This window comes from Pipistrellus kuhlii, unplaced genomic scaffold, assembly GCF_014108245.1.
Source record: "Pipistrellus kuhlii isolate mPipKuh1 unplaced genomic scaffold, mPipKuh1.p scaffold_m20_p_13, whole genome shotgun sequence".
NCBI lineage: Eukaryota > Metazoa > Chordata > Mammalia > Chiroptera > Vespertilionidae > Pipistrellus > Pipistrellus kuhlii.
In genome coordinates this window covers 35,790,475-35,809,002 of record NW_023425438.1, presented here as the reverse complement: position 1 = coordinate 35,809,002, position 18,528 = coordinate 35,790,475, and the positions used below count along the sequence as shown (strand labels likewise).

The 18,528-nt window shown below is 50.8% G+C and overlaps 1 protein-coding gene and 1 long non-coding RNA gene across 2 annotated transcripts; both read left to right on the top strand.

Moving 5' to 3' along the window:
• Nucleotides 1-2,613: 2,613 nt before the first annotated feature.
• On the top strand, nt 2,614-15,398 carry LOC123652230. The gene is made up of 3 exons (XR_006741442.1): nt 2,614-2,739; nt 5,252-5,439; nt 13,561-15,398. It is a non-coding gene; the product is annotated as an uncharacterized LOC123652230 (long non-coding RNA).
• Nucleotides 15,399-16,078: 680 nt separating this feature from the next.
• Nucleotides 16,079-17,765, top strand: ASPRV1 (aspartic peptidase retroviral like 1). Its single transcript, XM_036435637.2, is given in 2 exon segments — nt 16,079-16,271; nt 16,274-17,765. Coding segments are annotated over 2 exon segments (1,116 nt in total). The 5' UTR covers nt 16,079-16,093; the 3' UTR covers nt 17,212-17,765.
• The last annotated feature ends 763 nt before the right edge of the window (nt 17,766-18,528 follow it).

The following is an 18,528-nucleotide window of genomic DNA, read 5'->3' as shown; positions in this document are numbered from 1 at the left end:
TATGGGGCTTGGCTAAATGCTCTCCATGCATTATCTCATTAAATCCTCATAATTGCTTGTTGGGTTGGCCCTATTGTTTTCATTTTGTGAAAGAGGAAACAGGCCAGAAAGCTTTCCCACAGCCACGAGGTAGGTGAGGGACGGAGCTAGCCTGACTCTGAGGCTGAGCTGCGTGGCCCTCTGGATTGTGTCCCCTCAGGGGGTCAGAGGAACTTAGAGGACAAATATTCTAGGACAAGCGTGTGACCATCTTCAAAGCTCTTCCTGCAGAGACTCCCAGGCTCCCTGAGTCCTGAAGAAATGGAGAAGGGAGCATTGGGAGGAACAGGAGAACCCCATGGGGATGAAGTTCTCTGGAGGCAAGAGCAAGCATTTCTCAGAATTCTGAAGTTGCTGCCAGGGCCTAAGGTCCGGGACCCTACCTGCGCGCCTGCCCTGCAGAGGGCTGTCCTCTCTCCAGAGCAGTGCAGGCATGTGGCTAGTCATGTTCATGCAAAGGCGGTGCTGGAGTGCCTCAGCCTGCCTGCTTGGAGGGAAGTGGTGTCTGGGTTTGCATCCAATCTCTGGGCAGACAGATGCCACTGTTGCCATGCATCACTCAAGGGCAGGGACCTGTATGGGGACTCAGTACCTAGAGACAGATCCAAGACAGCCCGGGATGGTGCAGCTCAGAGTGACACCATCAAGCCTCCCCTCCACGATTCTGTCACATCGGTCCCCTGCTGTCGCATCGTTACTCCTGCTTCTAATTTCTACCCGTTCTCCCTTCACCCCAGGGGCTAAAAATTGACTTGGAGAAAGAGAAAATTCCAAGACTTGTGACCTCTCAAGATACATTTTATACAACTTTCCTGATGAAATTATTGGGAAATGGCAGCTTGTTTAACCAAATCTAAGCCAGGTTTGGAGTTATATTGACAAAAATCCTGTTAGGCCATTTCTTCCCATTTGTACTCATTAAGTCCTCTCTCGCCAGTACTTGGGCAGACCCTTTGTGTACAGTGGGAATCTCAGACGGAAGTTCTGAAGGCCACCCTTCATTTCACACTTGGGCAGGACAGTCCAGCGATGCTAAGGGGTTCACCCAAGATCACAGTGACTTGCAGGCCCTGTGGGTTTGGAACTTGAGGTTTCTGCCTTTCAGCCCTATGCTCTTTCGATAACATCTTACACAACTTATGATGTGGTCGGAGGAGCAGGAATGACACCTCTGAAATGATTACAGAACCCGTGGAGGGAGCAGAGTTTCCCTTGAGGTGATTTCCTGCCCACAGTGGGCTTGCTGCCAGTGTCTCTGGGTTGTTTTCTTATATAGGCTTGCTTGGGGTTGTAATTTTATTTTGAGACATTGGAAAATCCCATAATGAAAAAAATGATTAGATGAAATTGAATTCTTACATTTTTGTCCAGTTTGTGCTACGTCAGTGTGTGTGTGTGTGTGTGTGTGTGTAGTGTGTGTATAGTGTGTGTCTCGTGCTGAACCTGCAGGGAGAAGGGGTCTGCCATGGTGTCCCCTGGTGAGGTGAGGTGGGGTCTCTTAGTGAAATAAAAGAAGCTGGCCGGCACTGGTTTGGCTCAGTGGATAGAGCGTCGGCCTGTGGACTGAAGGGTCCCGGGTTCGATTCCGGTCAAGGGCATGTACCTTGGTTGCGGGCACATCCCCAGTAGGGAGTGTGCAGGAGGCAGCTGATTGATGATTCTCTCTCATCGATGTTTCTAGCTCTCTATCCTTCTCTCTTCCTCTCTGTAAAAAAATCAATAAAATATATTAAAACAAAACAAAAGAGGCTGGTAAAGGGTTTTCTAACCCAGAAGCTTACAGGTTTTGAAAACTCCTGACTCAATGTCCATGTCATTCATTCACTCAAATAATTCTGAAGAGATTTCAACAATAATGATTAAAAACACCTCTGGGCAAAGGCCCCATGTCAGATTCCAGGAAGGAAGTGTTTCATATGCAGGAACATGTCTTGGTTATGGTCTCTCCTGGATAGGAGAGTCTCCAGGGGGTCCCATGGCCTGCCTGAGAGCTTCCACTCAACCACAGGGCTCAGAGGCTGACTCATGACTTGTTCCAGACCCCCCCAGGGTTGGGTCGGGGTGAAGGCCGCCCATCCAAGATCAGATTGGAGTGAGTGAGACGCTGTGCGGCTGGGCCTGGCCTCCAAGGAAAACGGCCTCCGCAGCCCCTCTGTGAAGCCAGTGGCTGAGAGCAGCGGTGCGGGGATCGTGGGTTCCCACCCTCCCTGACTTATACCCAAATTCTTGTCAGAGGAGATCCACCATCCAGAAATAAAAGCAGATTTGGATCTCACGAGAGATCAGAATAGGGAAGCCCAGAGGCCGTGGCCCATTGGCAGAGGGGTCCTGGGTGGGCCGAGCTGCAGTGGGGCCACATTTCTCACTCCTGCATCTTCGAGCTGTGAGTCGGACAGATTTTATCTTGCCTGCTTTGACCCTAATGAAGCAACAGCGGAGTGTGGGGAGAGAGCAGAGAGCAGTAAGCAAGCTGGTTCTTCTTTTGGCCCATTTAGCAACTTCCTGTAGCTTTTGAGTAAGGACAGGTATCTGCCCTTGTGCCCGGAGGTGTGCAGTCCCCAGCGTATGCCTGTGGCCCCAGGCCGTCTAGAAATGGGCCCAGGCTCAGCCCCAAAGCAAGTGCCTTAACCATAGGGAAAGGAAGGGGACATCAAATAGGCAGTCTCACTGATCCTTCATGTTCCTCTGACTCGTCTTTCGGTAAATAATCTTTGGCACCCACTCAGGAGGGGCATTCTGGCTTGCATCTCCTTTACTCCACTTCTTTCCCCTTATCACTCAGCAAGGCCCACATTTTACCGACGAAAATGTGGAATCACAGAGGGAAAACCATGGACTTGGCCTCTATCACTAATCTGGTAGCAAAGTCTCTTGGCAAATTCAAATGTACCTGCTACAATCTTTTCCTCAAGAGGTTTCGGGTGTTTTCAATTTACTAATTCGTTAAAGGCTGAGGGAGCTGCCAGGCATGTGCCCGAGGACCAGCTCTGTCCCCATGAACTCTGGGGGCTCAGACACAGGGGTACAGGGCTGCTAGCTGACAGGGGATGTGGCAGGGATGTCACCAGCTCATGACCCCACATCCTAAGAACAGCCTGGCCTCATGGCTCCCTGCCCTCCTGCCCACCTAACCTTGTCAATCCCCATACCCATTCTATCAGAGTCCTCGCTTTCTGATCCCAGGCTTCTCCTTGCCAGAGTTTTCTTCCACAACTCCCACCACCCCTGCCCTCCACCTGGAGTTTCCCCACACCCTCCCCTCCAGCCTGTCCTCTCCTCCCTCTCCTGAAGGCGCAGACCTTCTCCCTCACGTCTGCCCCAAACCTGCCAACCCCTCTCTCCTCTGTCCTGCCACGGCCCCTGACTGGGCTTGGTCATCTCAGCTCTGGGTCCCATCAACCTTCTGCCAGCTCTGCCTCCCCAGTGGGAGGACTGCAGCTGCCACACACGCTAGGCCTCCGCTCACAGCCAGACCTCAGCCTCTCTGCTTCCCTAGGATTCTTCCAAGCCTCCTCTGTGGTCATCTACCCGTATATGTCATCTCTTCGCTGTACCTTGGGCAACAATCCAAATCCCGCTTCTCTGGGAAATCAGAGGTAACCAGGCGGGGAGCACCCTGCTGTGGAGGGAGTGCTGCTTAGTCCTCCCTGCCAGAGGGAGCCGGAGAGGTTGGGTGGGGGGTATGTGCCTGTCAGCTGCAGCCAGCAGTGAGCATGGCAGGGTGTGAGGGCTCGGCCACTGCTGCCCCAGGTCAGAGGCCTGCTGTCCTGCCTGCTCTGCTCCTGAAGGCCTTCTCTGCCTCTTCCTGCTCCCCCTCCCAGGTATCACCGCCCCAGTAGAACTCTTGTACTTCTCCCTCCATTTGGTACCTGCTTCCCAGAGTCCGGCTTCCTGGCTGGTCAGTCTGAACACTTGCCTGCCTCCTTCCAGCCTAGCGTCCTGGCTCATCTCCATAACGGCAGTTCTTCCACCGCCCAGAGGCGAATATTTCAGGGGGAGTGGGGGTCCACCCCCTTGCTGGCCTCCCTAGGGACCCCACAGCCCTGGTAGCCATCATCCCAGTTTCCCAACCTCCTCCTTCCCTTTGCTGCCCTGCACTTTTCCTCGCCAGCCACACTTCCTTCACCCAATGTCACCAGGGCCACCAGTGGACCCCAAATTGCTAAAATCCTCGGGTACTTCTCGATCTTTGCCATACTTGGTATGTGCGAAGCACCCTCTCCTCCCTGAACCACTCTCCTTTTTTGTTCTATATAATGTGTTACTATGCTGTCCTTCCCAACTCTGCATTCAGGACATCATATTAATAGCTTGAAATTGGTCAGGTGGAAATATTTACACCATAGAAGTTTACAAACCCCACACATCAGGGGTTGATTTATTGTTTGTTGACTGTCTAGACTTAAGAAAGTTATAGAGAAAATGTTAATGCACCTTAAACTTAAATGTATATTGTGTCTGTAGCCACTGCATGGTAAATTGCATAGAAAAATTGAGCCAAAGTTCTTCCAGTGTCCAAAAGCTATGCTCTCACTCAGTGAAAATATGCTCACATCACTGACAAACAAGTGAAGTTCCAACTTGTGTCTATCACTTTTTTTTTCCTTAGTAGTTGCCACAAATAAAACTATCAACTGGCATTTACATAGGAACTACCGTATTTTTCGGACCATAAGACGCACTTTTTCCCCCCCAGAAGTGGGGGGAAAAAGTCCCTGCGTCTTATGGTCCAAATATAGCCTACACATATACTTTAAAAAAAAAGTTTTTTTACTTGCCCGGCTCTGTGTGGTCTCTGTGTGCTTGCCCGGCTCTAAAATGGTTCTAAATGCTGCTGTTTACTTTACAGGGTTGATTACATGTGTTTATGACTGTGATGTTGGGTTTTAATGCACATAAAATATTTTAGGACACTATTTGTTTCAGAATCTTTTTTTCTTCATTTCCCTTCTCTAAAAACTGGTGCGTCTTATGGTCCGGAGCGTCTTATGGTCCGAAAAATACGGTACACTCATTTGTCAATTATAGTTTGGGTATGGATTCAGCATGTCACTAAAAATCAATGAAAGCATTTGTAAGACTCAATTTGCTCTATGCAATTTACAGTGGAGAGTACTATACATTTTATTATTATTTGTAAATTGCTAAACATCTTTTATGTCAATAAAATTTATTGCACACTCATTTATATACTATTTTTTCTGCCACATAGGATGCCAGCCAAACATCTTCTGAGAGTGAGGGGCAGAGAAGAGGCAAAGAGCTGAGGTGGATGAGGCACCAAGAGGAGGGGCTTGTGAGGACAAGGCGACTCCGAGACAAGCAACGACAGCATCATCATAACCATGACATCTAGAAGGCGGGTGTCAACCCCGTTCTGGCCCTGGGCCAGGCTCTGAGGTACCGATTTGCTTTATTCATCTGCTGGGACAATCCTGGGAGGAAACTGAGGCGTGGAGAGGTTAAGTCCTTTATCCACTGTCACAGCCAGTTAGTGGCTGAGGCAGGATTCGAACTCAGGCAGCTGGCCCTCCTGACAAGGCAGGTGACTGCACTGCAGCCCCTTTTCCTCAGTAAAGCCCCTTAGACTGTTGGCCCTGGAATGGCTTCAGGACAGAGACAGGGAGGGCCGTTGTGGCACATGCCGAGGGCGTGGGGCATCAAAAGGACTGGCAAAGCCACCTCATGCCTCTGGCCGCTGCCTGGTGTGCACTGCCCAGCACGCTCCTGCTGCCACTCCACGGGGCCTGCTGCAGCTAGTAATACGTGCCAGGGCTTGCATTTAAAACGTATCTTTATTCTTTTATTTTTCAGTATTTCATTTTTATTATGTTTTTTAAAAGTAAAATACATGACAGATAGGAAATTTACAAAATTGGCGTCTTCCCTTAGAACGTTTGAGATGTGCGTTCTGATCCCCCTCTGTCACGCTGCTCCCGCTGGAAGCCCTTACTGATCCCCCGGGCCACAGCAGCGGCTTCAGATGGGCGGGGCAGTCTGTGGGCTGGGAGCTTAATTCAGTGTCATCACCAGCATTTAATAAACAGGAGCAAAACAGAAAATGTCAGAGTACATTGCATGTAAGAAATACATTTTGTTTCAGCTATATGCAAAAGTAAGTATACATAAAATATTAAATACATAATAGGTAATGTATTAATGTTAAATATATGATAAAGAATTATGATATAACAGACTAATAATATATACTATGTGAATATATTATTGAGAGCACGTATATTTATAGATAGGTATATGTACCTAATGTATTGCATATGTATACTGGAGTATGATGAGAAATATCTCCTTTCAAAAAAAAAAAATATATATATATATATATATATATTATTGATTTTTTTACAGAGAGGAGGGGAGAAGGATAGAGAGTTAGAAATATCTATGAGAAACATTGATCAGCTGGGGATGTGCGTGCAACCAAAGTACATGCCCTTGACCAGAATCGAACCTGGGACCCTTCAGTCTGCAGGCTGATTCTTTATCCACCAAGTCAAACCAGTTAGGGTGAGAAATATCTTTCTTACTATAATCACAGTAAAGAAAAACTTAATTGCCACTGGCCAACCAGCGAAAACAGCACTGTGGAGCCTGACCTTCAAAGCCACACAGGAGCGAGCGACTGCTGAGGAGGAGCAGGCCAAAGGGTGCAGTGAGCTGAGCTTGGAGGACAGCCTGGGTATGGATGAGCACAACTTGCATGCCTAGTGCTCCCGCTCAGAATGGTCTGGACCTGGTGTCCGGGAGCATGCTTGCAGTTCGTGTGATGGCAGCTTAGGGGAGGGAGACCCTCAGTCTGCTGGAGAAACCACGGGAGACTTCCCGAGGTGGTAACACCTTAGCTGACTTCTGAGGGAAGAGTTGGGGTTTGCCATGAGAACTGGGGTATGGGGAAGACTAGCCTGGCCAAGTGAGTGGCTTGTGAAAAGGCAGAAAAAAGGCCTGTCATGTTTGGGGAAATATGGGCCACTTAGCGTCAGTGGACCATGAGCTAGGGAGGAGGCCTCTAGTGCCATCTTGAGAGTCAGGATTTGCTTTTGGGCTGAGGAGCCACGGAGGAATGTTGAGCAGAGTGGCATGAAGAGACGTACTTGCCAGGACTCTGGCTGCCCTGAGGAGTGGATTAACGCAGAGGGCCAGGAGGCAGGGCGGCCTGCAGGGAGACTGTTGTAATAGCTGGGCCTGAATAGGACAGTGGGGATGCAGAGGGAGGTGAGAGAGAGAGGCTCAGGAGGACATGGCCACCCATTACTCACCAGACAGGGCAGTGAGAGGAGGGAGGTCAGGTGGCTCCGGGGGTGCTGACTGGGGAACCGGTTAGAGGGTGGTGCCTTTTGCCCAGATGAAGAACAGAGGAGGCAGAGAGGGACTGGGGAGAAGATAACGCTTTCAACTGAAGCCACACTTGTAGGTGGATGTGGCAGTGGGCAGCTGGAACAGAGGAGCGGGGCGAGGCCAGGGAGACAGATGTGGGAAAGCCCAAGAAAGACTGAGGGAAGTGGTCTTTTTATTATTTAATTTTTTAAACTGTATTTTTCAGTCATAGTATACATTCATTATTATTTTGTGTTAGTTTCAGGTGTACAGCATAATGGTTAGACAATCATATACTTTACACCTATTCCCCCAATATTTCCAGGACCCACCTGGCACCATACATAGGTGTTACATTAGTAACTATATTCCCTGTGCTGTACTTCATATCCCCATGACTATTTTGTATATCTATTTATGCTTCTTAATCCCTTCACAAGATCCAGAAACTTGGGTCACAGAAGCCAAGGTGGGGGTGGGGGGGGCAGAAAAGACCGAGGAGGAAACAGCGATGCAGATGCTTCAGAAAATCAAATTCCTGAAGGGGCCGTGGGATGTGGCCCAGGGAGGACACAGGTGCCCTGGGTACGGGTGCGCGGAGGGCGTGGCAGGAGCCGGGGCTTTGGCAGTGAGTGGAGATGTCACCCTGAGAGGAAGAAAGCAGGGCTCATGTAGACCATATGGTGCCTTTGTGCGAGTTAGAGAGGGACACGCCTTCCTCCAGGCAGATCAAACCCTCTTGCCAGCACTCGGGCTCGGGGAGAGGGGTGGAAGCTAGATTTCAGCCCCCACAGGCCCACAGTGGAGCACCCAAGCTGGCCGTGGCCCTGCAAGTGTACATCAGCCCTTGTAGAAACTGACTGGGAAAAGGAGTGAAATAGTCCTTGTCTGAGGGGGTTTCGTTTTTAAGCTGTGAGAGATTGGGGCATGCTGACTCGGGTGAGAGAGGGGAGCCCATGAAGGAAAGAGGGTACGGGACAGGGAGACCTGCCTGGGAAGCTGTCTATAGGTCAGGGCTGTGCTGCGGCCATGGTTGAGGGCTGGGTGCCCACCTGGGGCCTGGGGCCTGGGGCCAGGGTGCAGGCTGGTGCTGCAGCCGAGTTCGCTGAGAATCTCTGTGATGGGCACTGGAGCGGACGCCGAGCAGGGACACTGAGACGTGGCTGAGGCGGCCTGGCCTGATATGTGTATAAGTACAGAGCAGTTCTGGGGCTGTGGACAGGTGGCATGCAGCAGGCCTAGAACTGGGCAGGCCAGGCAGGGTCTTGGCACAGAGTTTTGTTTACTTATTATTTTACTTTTTACTCTGGAAAAATTTCAAGCACACCCAAAAGTTGTGGGAAATGCAAATGAACATCCCTCTTATACCCGTCATTTAGCTTCAAAGATATTACTATTGTTAATGTTATTTAATAACACCTTCTTTAAGCATCTGTTTACTATTTTATTGATCTACTTTAACTGCCTTTTTAAGAACTTAAAAACATTTTTTAACAGTCTTCATTTTTTAGATCAGTTTTAGGTTCAGAGCAAAATTGAACGGATGCATTTACCTCTGGTTAAAAACTTTTTTATTTGGAAATAGCTTTAAGCTTACAGAAAATTGCAGGAACAATTTAAAAAATATTTTTAAATGCTGTTTTCTTATTACTAGTAAAGAATATATTCTCAAAATGTATATAGTAGAAAATTGAGATCATCTGTGATTCTACTATCCAAAAATCAGTACTGTTATTGTTTTGGTGTATTTCCTCCCCGTTTATTTCCCTATACTTATACACATATATTTTTTTAAATATATTTTTATTTATTTATTTGTTTATTATTTATTTTAAAAATATACTTTTATTGATTTCAGAGAGGAAGGGAGAAGGAGAGAGAGAGATAGCAACATCAATGATGAGAGGGAATCATTGATCGGCTGCCTCTTGCACACTCCCTACATGTGCCCTTGACTAGAATCAAACCTGGGACCCTTCAGTCCACAGGCCGACACTCCATCCACTGAGCCAAACCAGCCAGGGCTTATCCACATATTCTTAACTGGACTATTTTATCCAGAGACTAATCCCACCCCTCAGCTCCCTCCTGTCAGTGTGCCCGCACCAGTGGCTCAGTGCCATGGCCTTCACCTCCAAATCCCTTCACCCCAAAATCCCTTCATGAGCAGCAGTGGAGCCACGTTCAGTGCTAATGCAGGCCTCCCTTTAACACTGGTTTCATGGTTTTTCTTAGATAACATCGGCTGACTTCCGGGGCGCTGAGTTGCCCAACGCTCCTTGGCAACCATCTTGCCCATGTCCCATACCCATCTCTCTGTATCAGTCTATCGCCACACTCACCTGAGCGCTCAGTGAGGGTGGGGCTTAGAGCTGACTCACCGCTCTTCATGAGGCAGAGGTGGCCTTAAGAAATATGTATGGAATTGAATCAACCCACTTATCTGACATTGCTCATCTCCATCGGTGCTGCAGACTCTCAGAGTGCCTTTTACTAATTTACAGCCTCCAGCATGGTGTCTGGCACATAGTAGGTACTCAATAAATGTTCATTACTGTTGCTACCAATAACCTGGAGATTTCCATACATGGAAACTGTTTTTTTTTCTTCTGCCCATTCCTGCCTCCCTCTACTTCTCCTGGATGGTAAAGAAGGAAGACCACTGTGACATGCCAGAGGGAGGGGCCCTGCTTTGTCCCCCTTCTTCTGTAAGTTAGGAGCAAAGCTAAGTTGGCAATGGGTTCAAACGAAGCAGTTCTTCATGTTGAGGTTATTTTATATGTTTGCATTGCTCACAATACCAGTTAGCATTAGCAGCAATTAAACTATTTCAGGATTAGATCAAAGCTGCCTTTGAGGTATTTTAAGTTGGACAAAAGTCTCCCATGTGTCTACCTCTGAGCCAAGTTCCCTAGTGTCATTGGAAGCCCACTTGTATCTAAAGATTGCCCAGTCTGTGTATTTTGATAACCTGAACATTTAATAAATTTCAGGAATGTTTGTTGGAAATGGGTTAATAGGAGCTATTTGGTCTGTCTTACAAATTTCACTTAAGTGGGGGAGGGGCTCTGCAGAGGCAGTTCCTCTGGCCACGCAGAACCCTGGGCATCCATGGAGGGAGCCTGGCAGAAACCAGAGCAGGAAGGGATGAGGGCTTGGTCTAGGGTGAGGGCATCAGGAATTGGGAAGAAGGCGGAAGCCCAATTTACAGGGCTGGGCTGTGAGGAGAGGAGTGGGGCGGCCTTCAGAACACCTTAAGTAATCTTCAGATTTGATTGATAGATAAAAACAGGGAAAGAACCGGTTTTGGCATATTGGGCTGCTAGGGAGTTAGTCAGCAACTTGCTCTGGCCCACTCTCTGTAGGCCCTGGCCCTGGCCCTGGCCCTGGGCTGGCTGTGGCAGGAGGGCCCAGGGTCACTATTGCCTGAACACTCCAGGCCCCTCCAGGGCCACGATTAGCACCGAGCATCTCGCTGCCAGCTGACGGGGGGTGCCTTTGATGGGCTGAGCTGGGCCGCTTTGGGTGGGAGATCTGAAATGGGTGGCAACCCAAATGGGAGGAAGAGCCTCTGGGACAATGGAGAATAGGAAAGGCCCTGCCAGAGGCCGGCCTGTGTCAGCGAGGCTGTGGCAGGGACCAAGAAAGGGACCAGTTAAGACAAAGCTGTCTTGCCCAAGTGTGTTTGGCCGTCATTTCTGCTGGGGACAGTGGCGCTGGTCGTCCGGGTTTGTGTCTGGGGAGTAAGGGACCTGCTACTGCTTTGGGTTTCCCACATGCCGTGCCTTGGTCAGAGCCACCAGCCTTCACCGGGCTCTCATATGCGTCCTTGGGACTTCTGTGCAGAAGACACCCCTTTGCTCCTCCTTTCAGCTTGAGGACCCGAGGCCGTAACCGCTGACAGAATGCTGGGAGCCGCTGTGGCCCAGCTCCTGGGACACTCACACCAACCCCGGGCTGGGGCATCAGAGGGCTGGGTGGGAGCTGTGTACCCAAGTGGGACCCCTCGCGTGGTGGCGAGTGCCCAGAGGTGGCAACAATGGAGGAATCCTGCCCTTGGCCTCACAACGTGGGAGGGCAGGCGGCAGATGACCCGCTTTCAAAGCGGCGTGGCTGTAATGGGGCTGCTTCAAGTGGTCGACCTGCACATACACGTTGGTCTTAAACTCTCCAAAACTGGGCGGTTAAACATCTGCATCCTGTTTTCATTGGCTTGTAAGCCATGGTGATGGGGACCTGCCTAGTCTTCTGAGCCAGCAAGTGTGCCCAGAGGCTAATAAACAGCAGGTGCCTCCAATAAATATGGTTTTAATGCTCAATGTAAATGTGTGCAGATAAATATGTAAAATGAAATGTGGGAGCTGAATCTATATGCAGGTTACCCAATTTCTCAGCTGTTTTGAACTGTGAACTGTAGTGACTGTGTGTGTATAATGTGTTTTACATGTGCACAGTATATAGTGGTGGGGAGTGTATATGTTTGTATTGTGTGTGTATGTGCATTGGTAGTGTGTGTGTGTGTGTGTGTGTGTGTGAAGGGAAGTCCCCATTAGGTTGGTTGGAGACACCAGTCTCATAATTTACAAGGTCTGGTGCAAAACAAAAGTGTGGGCCCCTTATTCAAAATTATTGGGAATTTCACCCAGGGTTTTGCTTAATGGATAGAGCATCGGCCTGTGGATTGAAGGGTCCCGGGTTCAGTTGCGGTCAAGGGCACATGCCTCAGTTGTAGGCTCAATCCCCGGCCTTTGTTCAGACACCTGCGGGAAGCAACCAATCGGTGTGTTTCTCTCACATCGATGTTTCTTTCTGTGTCTCTCCCTCCCTTCCATTCTCTTTAAAAATCAATGGAAAAATATCCTCTGGTGAGGATTTAAAAAATAAATAAATAAAAATAAATTATTGGGAATTTCAAGACAGCTATAGCAGAGCATCAGACCAAGCTTGGACCTTTCTGAGTGAGGGCCCCTGTGACTCCACAGGTCAAATGGAGACGCTGCACCTCCTGTTGTTCTGTGTGTGTTTCTCTGCCAATACCATGCGGTTTCAGTTATCATGCTCTACAGTCTAATTTGAAGTCAGGTAGTATGATACCTCCAGCTTCGCTCTTTTTCAGGATTTGTTTTGATTATTTGGGGGCTTTTGTGGTTCCATACAAATCTGATGATTTCTCATTCTATTTATTTATTTATTTTTAAAATTATTTTTATTGATATCAGGGAGGAGGAGAAAGGGAGAGAGAGACAGAAACATCAATGATGGAGAGAGAATAATTGATCGACTGCCTTCTGCACTGAGGATCGAGCCTGCAACCCCGGGGAATGTGCCCTTGACCAGAATCCCCTTCCCTCTCTCCCCATCCTCCTCATGAGCCTGTGCCCTGTAGGACTTGCTGCACCTTTCCCGACCCTCCCTCTGTTCCAGCCTGGGCCTCACCGCGGCACCCAAATCCATAAGGTCTCTCAGCTATTTGCTAAAAAAAAAAAAAAAAAAAGTCCTGAGAATGTCCAGGTCCCCTCCCAGCCCACCCTGCATCGCTGGGCCCTGCCTCCACCCTCAGGACTTGAAAGCTCAGGCTCCTGCCCACACCAGTGCCCTCGGTGCTCGTCAGGCAGCAAACAGCACAGAGAAGACGCGTCCTCATTGCCCACCAAGAGCTTCAGTTCTCAGGGGCCCTGTTCTGGGAGGGGGCGGTAGGAGTAGGGGGAGAAGCGGCGAAGGGGCGCTGGGAAGCTGGGGCCGGGTGGTGCAGGCAGAGTTCCCAGCCTCGTGATCTCAGTGAGGGGATGTGGAGGTGGGGACTCCCTCAGTCCTTCCTGTTTACTGTCCTGGTTTTCCTCCTCTCGGGTTAAGTGCCGTGTGCCTGCTTCAGAACACACTCAGGAGATGCTAATGGATAATAATGAGGGTGTTCCTGCCCCAATACCTAGCTATGCTTGTCAATAATTAGCCACGATTTCTAAGGTTCTGGGAGGTGACACCTGGTTTGCCCCAGCTGGTTTAGCTCATCAGTGTAGCAATAGCATGACAGTTTTGAGGTACCTGAGTGGTTTTGGGGTGGTCCATGTGTGGGCACCTCCCAAGGGTTAAGGGAACTTGAGAATTTACTTGACCCTAGTCAGAGACTAGTCCCTAAACTCAGCCCATCCCAGCTCTCCTGGTAACCACCAGCTCCGTGTGCTTCTGTTTTAGGGATCCCAGATGGGACTGTGTGAACCCCCAGCCTGGGGACCTCCCTGCAAAAGGCCCCCTGTCTCAAGCCAAGGGACCCAGAAGTGTAAAGTTTGTGAGTGACGTGGGGCAAGCTAGGCTAGAGAGAGGATTTCAATAAATGGCCAGGTCTGAGTGGAGATTGCTACAAACTTGATAGGCACTGGCCATGGGGCTTTGCCTGCCAGGGAGAGTCAGGATGGGGGTGGGGAGACGAAGAGGAGGGAGATGGAAAACATGCAGGGGTGTGGTGATAAATTGGATTCCTAGTGGGGGGGAATGTCTTAATTTAGAATTTGTCAATTTCTGTGGTGTAAATATTTCCACAAAGCTATCAGTTGGTTTAACAACTGGTTCACAAAATTCTTGACTCAACAACAGCTCTTGCTTACTTACTGCTCATTAGATCTTTGTCCCGTCAGAGGCCCTCAACAGCACAAGCCCCCAGGCCCTCGCTGCACGCCTCCCTGAGCCCAGCTTGCCCACTTCCTAGGTTTTATTTACAGAAAGCCCTTCTCCATGCATTGGGCATCTTGGGGCCTGAAGCGAGCCTTCCAGATGTTCAAGCTCCCTGTGCTTCAGACCCTAGAGGAGGGCAGGCGGGTCTGCCTCACAGGTTGTTATGAAGCTCAATGAGGCGATGGATAGGAAATGACTTTGCCAAAATGTACACCAAACCCAATCAAGTGGAGTGCCACAACCCAAGTTCCTTGCCCGCCTCCTCCTAGTGTGGTTTGAAGAGCCATAGTTTGGGGCATCTAGCAGTTCTATAATAATTTGCCAGCTGATTAGCCACCCTGCCTCTCACCTCCCTTGGTCACATGTCAGCCTCCTCACTCATTCTCACCGCCAATGGACCAGGTATGTGTGGGTGACAAATACCAGGGAGCCAGGAAGCCACTAGTCAGGTCCCTGGGCCACAGAACAACGCCCATTCCAGGAGCTGGGAGTCTGTCCACAGAAGGCCACCTGCGGAAGGGGCTTCCTGGTCCTGCGTGTGGCCTGGACATTCTCTGCTGCAGGATTTTTATTATGCAATCTTTTCAGAGACCCACATGCCCTTGACACCTTCCCAGTGACTTCATTTCCCCCTCCTCTGGGCTCCTGGAATGGCCCCACCTTAGCTTGGCAGCTGTGGTGAGAGGTGTTGACCCAGCTGCCTGTCTGCTGGCTCACCGTGTCAGGTGGAAGGGGTGAAGACAGTAGCAGGGTTGAGGGGTCTTTCCTCAGAGTCAGGAACCTGGAACTGTCTCCAGGCAGGATGGGGGCCAGGGTCCCCTGGATTCAGCCAGCTCCTAGGGGATGAGTGGTACAGGTAGCCAGTGAGGAATAGGCCACAGGGCAGGAAAACAGTCCAGAGCCACAGATATGCCACTGGTTCTCGTCTTAATCTCTCCTGTGTGGTGAGAGCACTCTGCCAGGCCTCGAGCCAGCAGAGAGTACCTGCTGACCCCAGAATAAGTTTCCGTGGGGGCTGGAGACAGTCACACCTGCCTGACCTGTGTGAGCTTTACAGGCTGGTGAATAAACCAGCACAGCACACTGCAACACACCCTCGACTGGGTAGAAGGCTTCATAGAGGAGGTGTCATTCGAAGGAGCCATAGGAGTGGGTCCCCCGAAATAGCCCCAATCTCCCTGCACAAGCCCAAGTCAGGCTCCAGCCCTGGGGCTGGGTCCACCTTCTGAGCATCCATGGGGTGACCCTCGCAGCAGGAGGTTACATAGCCCAACCTCCTCCTGCCAAACATGGCAGACTTCCCCCTTCTGGGAACAGATGGGAGTAAAATTCCCTGGCTGCTCTTTTTATGAATGATCAGGTGTGTGTGGGGGGTGAGGGAGGGGAGAGAAGGGGCTCTTTGGAGGTTCCTGGAAGTTGAGAGGTTCCATCGAGAGGAGACAACACACGTGGCACACCCAGAGCTGGAGCTGGATCCTGGCTCCGGCTTCCGGTGTTCACTCCCAGAGTTCAAGGTCTGCACCAGCCCACTCAGGGACTTAGTGAGGGCACAAGGGCTAAGGCCAGCCTGGAAGAGATCTGACTCTGAATTAGATGTGATCAACGAGGGAAAATTATTGCAGCAATTGAGTTCATGGAAAATGCTATGTGTGTGCCCCATCGTTTAAAAACTGTCTCTGTGCATTCGTGAACCTGGGACCCTCTTCTGTCTCCCTCTCTGGGGAATCCTATGGGATTCCACACCTGGTTCAAAAGGTATGAGAAAACGCCTTCCCCATGCTCACACAGTAGGAGTGCAGCTAATGAAAGCTCCCTTCCTTGAACCACTCACAGTGGTCACCTGGGGCTGAGGGCAAAGGGTTCCCTCAGTCTGAAGGTTGATGGGCCTCTGATCCCTGCCTCCCCCTTCCTTCTCCAGCTGATGACCAACACCTGGATGTCATAACGTCTTCTGCGTCCTCATGTGTTATTCTGGGACACTGTCTGGGGAGGGTACCTGAGTAGTCCCCCTCTGACTGAGGCTGGCAACGTGGGCTGGCCTGTGCCAGTCTCATGGATGGATGTAGAAGGGCGAGGCACTGATCCTGCTCGTTGGGCAGGATGCTGGCAGGAGGGCAGGACAAGCAGGGGCGGAGCTTCTAGAACAAAGGAGAAGGGGAGCCCGGGGGCCAGGCTAGGCATCAAAAAGGCTCTGCAGAGCGAGCATGCCACAGTAGCCACCTCTGCAGCCAGCAGTTCAGCAGACAACCCTCACCTGGTCCCTTCTGCCTGCCCCAGGCCGGCACCTCCGCAGCTCTGTTTAAAGAGGCCTTGTTTTCCAGCGTGATTGCGCCGTCACTGCTCTGTGGCTTTCTCTGCTTGGCGTGGGTTGCTGCTGCCGTTCCAGACAAGAGCAGAGGGATGGCCGGGAGCGGAGCCAGGAGCCAGGGCGGCCGCCGGGAGCATGCCTTCATCCCGGAGCCTTTCAACGGAGCAAACATAGCCCCCCACCTCTGGCTGCACCGCTTTGAGGTCATCAACGACCTCAACAATTGGGACCATGCCACCCAGCTGAGGTTCCTGAAGGAGTCCCTCAGGGGGGACGCCCTGAAGGCCTACGATGGACTCAGTCCCGAGGACCAGGGGGACTACCTGGCCGTGAAGGACGCCCTGCTGAAGACCTTCGGGGGCCCCGCCGCCACCCGCAGCCACCTGCCCAAGGAGATCGTCTTTGCCAACAGCATGGGTAAGGGCTACTACCTCAAGGGGAAAATTGGCAAAGTGCCCGTGAGGTTCCTTGTGGACTCCGGGGCCCAGGTGTCTGTGGTCCACCCGAACCTGTGGGAGGAGGTCACGGATGGGGACCTGGACACCCTTCGGCCCTTTGAGAACGTGGTCAAAGTGGCCAACGGGGCAGAAATGAAGATCCTGGGCATCTGGGACACAGTGGTGTCGCTGGGCAAACTGAAGCTCAAGGCAGAGTTCCTGGTGGCCAACGCCAGTGCTGAGGAAGCCATCATCGGCACCGACGTGCTCCAGGACCACAACGCCGTCCTGGACTTCGAGCATCGCACGTGCACTCTGAAAGGGAAGAAGTTCCGCCTCCTGCCGGTCGGAGGGTCCCTGGAAGATGAGTTTGACCTGGAGCTCATAGAGGAGGAGCCCTCAGAGGAGGGGCAGCAGCCCTCTTATTGAAAAGCCCCCATTCCCTCACCCCCCAAATATGGTGGAAGACCCACCACAGAGGAGGGAAGAGCAGGTCCTCAGGGGATCCCTGGGCGTGGCCAACCCTCTAAAACCAACTCCTTCCCTCCTCCACTCATCCCCTCCTCCCTCTGCAGGGACCTGGATCTGCCCTGGTGGGGGAGGCTCCATTGGGAACCGCGGGGTGAGGGAGAGCAGGCTGGCTTTCTCAGAGGGACAGAGGGTCCTCACGGTTGCCAAGGTGCTATTGGTGGCAAAGACTCAAAGGCTGGAAGAAGGTTCCATGAAGGCTAGAACTGATTGTCTTTGAGAGAGGACTAGAGGCCCTCTTAGACCCCGAGACAGGGCTGCTTCTCCTCAGGTCTGGGCAGCCTCAGTCCGCTGGGCTGGCTGCAGGGTCCTCTCAGTCCTTGGGGACTCCTCCCTGTCCGGCCTTCCCACCTGCGTGATGTATACTTCCTTCTGTCATTTACTTTGAAGCCCATGGAGCCTTGTGCCAATAACTCATTACTTCCAAACCCAATAAAGATTGACTCATGGCAAAACCACATCATGTGTTGATTGGGGATGAATGGGATGGATGTGAGAGGGTGAGGAAAACAGGGTGTAAATGTCAAACAGAAGGAAGATTCCAGTATTTACCAAGTGCCTACCCTGGATATAGGAGAATACATAGACGGTGACTATGTATCTTGGATTTTATGACAGCCTCAATTTCAAATATTTTGACTTATTTTCTCCATAATGCCTACCATCATTTCTAATGGAGTCATAAATCCTCTCATCATTTCAAAATACAATATTATAGCATCAGTATTGCCCCTTGTACCCAAAAGTTAGCCTAACGTTATTTTTTTTTGTTTTAAATATATTTTATTGATTTTTTACAGAGAGGAAGAGAGGGATAGAGAGTTAGAAACATTGATGAGAGAGAATCATCAATCAGCTGCCTCTTGCACACCCCCCATTGGGGATGTGCCCACAACCAAGGTACATGCCCTTGACCAGAATCGAACCTAGGACCTTTGAGTCCACAGGCCGACGCTCTATCCACTGAGCCAAACCGGTTTCGGCTACCCTAAAGTTATTTGTGAGGTGTCTTGATTGGGAATGGAAAATTACAGCATTTGTTAACAGATGGGAAAGGATCTGCCTGGCAAGTAGGTTCCCATAGCCGCCTGGGAGCCAGGATCAGGGGCAAAACATAAGGCCAGGGATAAGTGTTGGCCTGCGTGGGCCACCCAAGGGAGTCCTGGAAGAAGGGGATGTGGCGACGCCAGGGTGGCCCGGGCGGTGGGAGGACGGCTT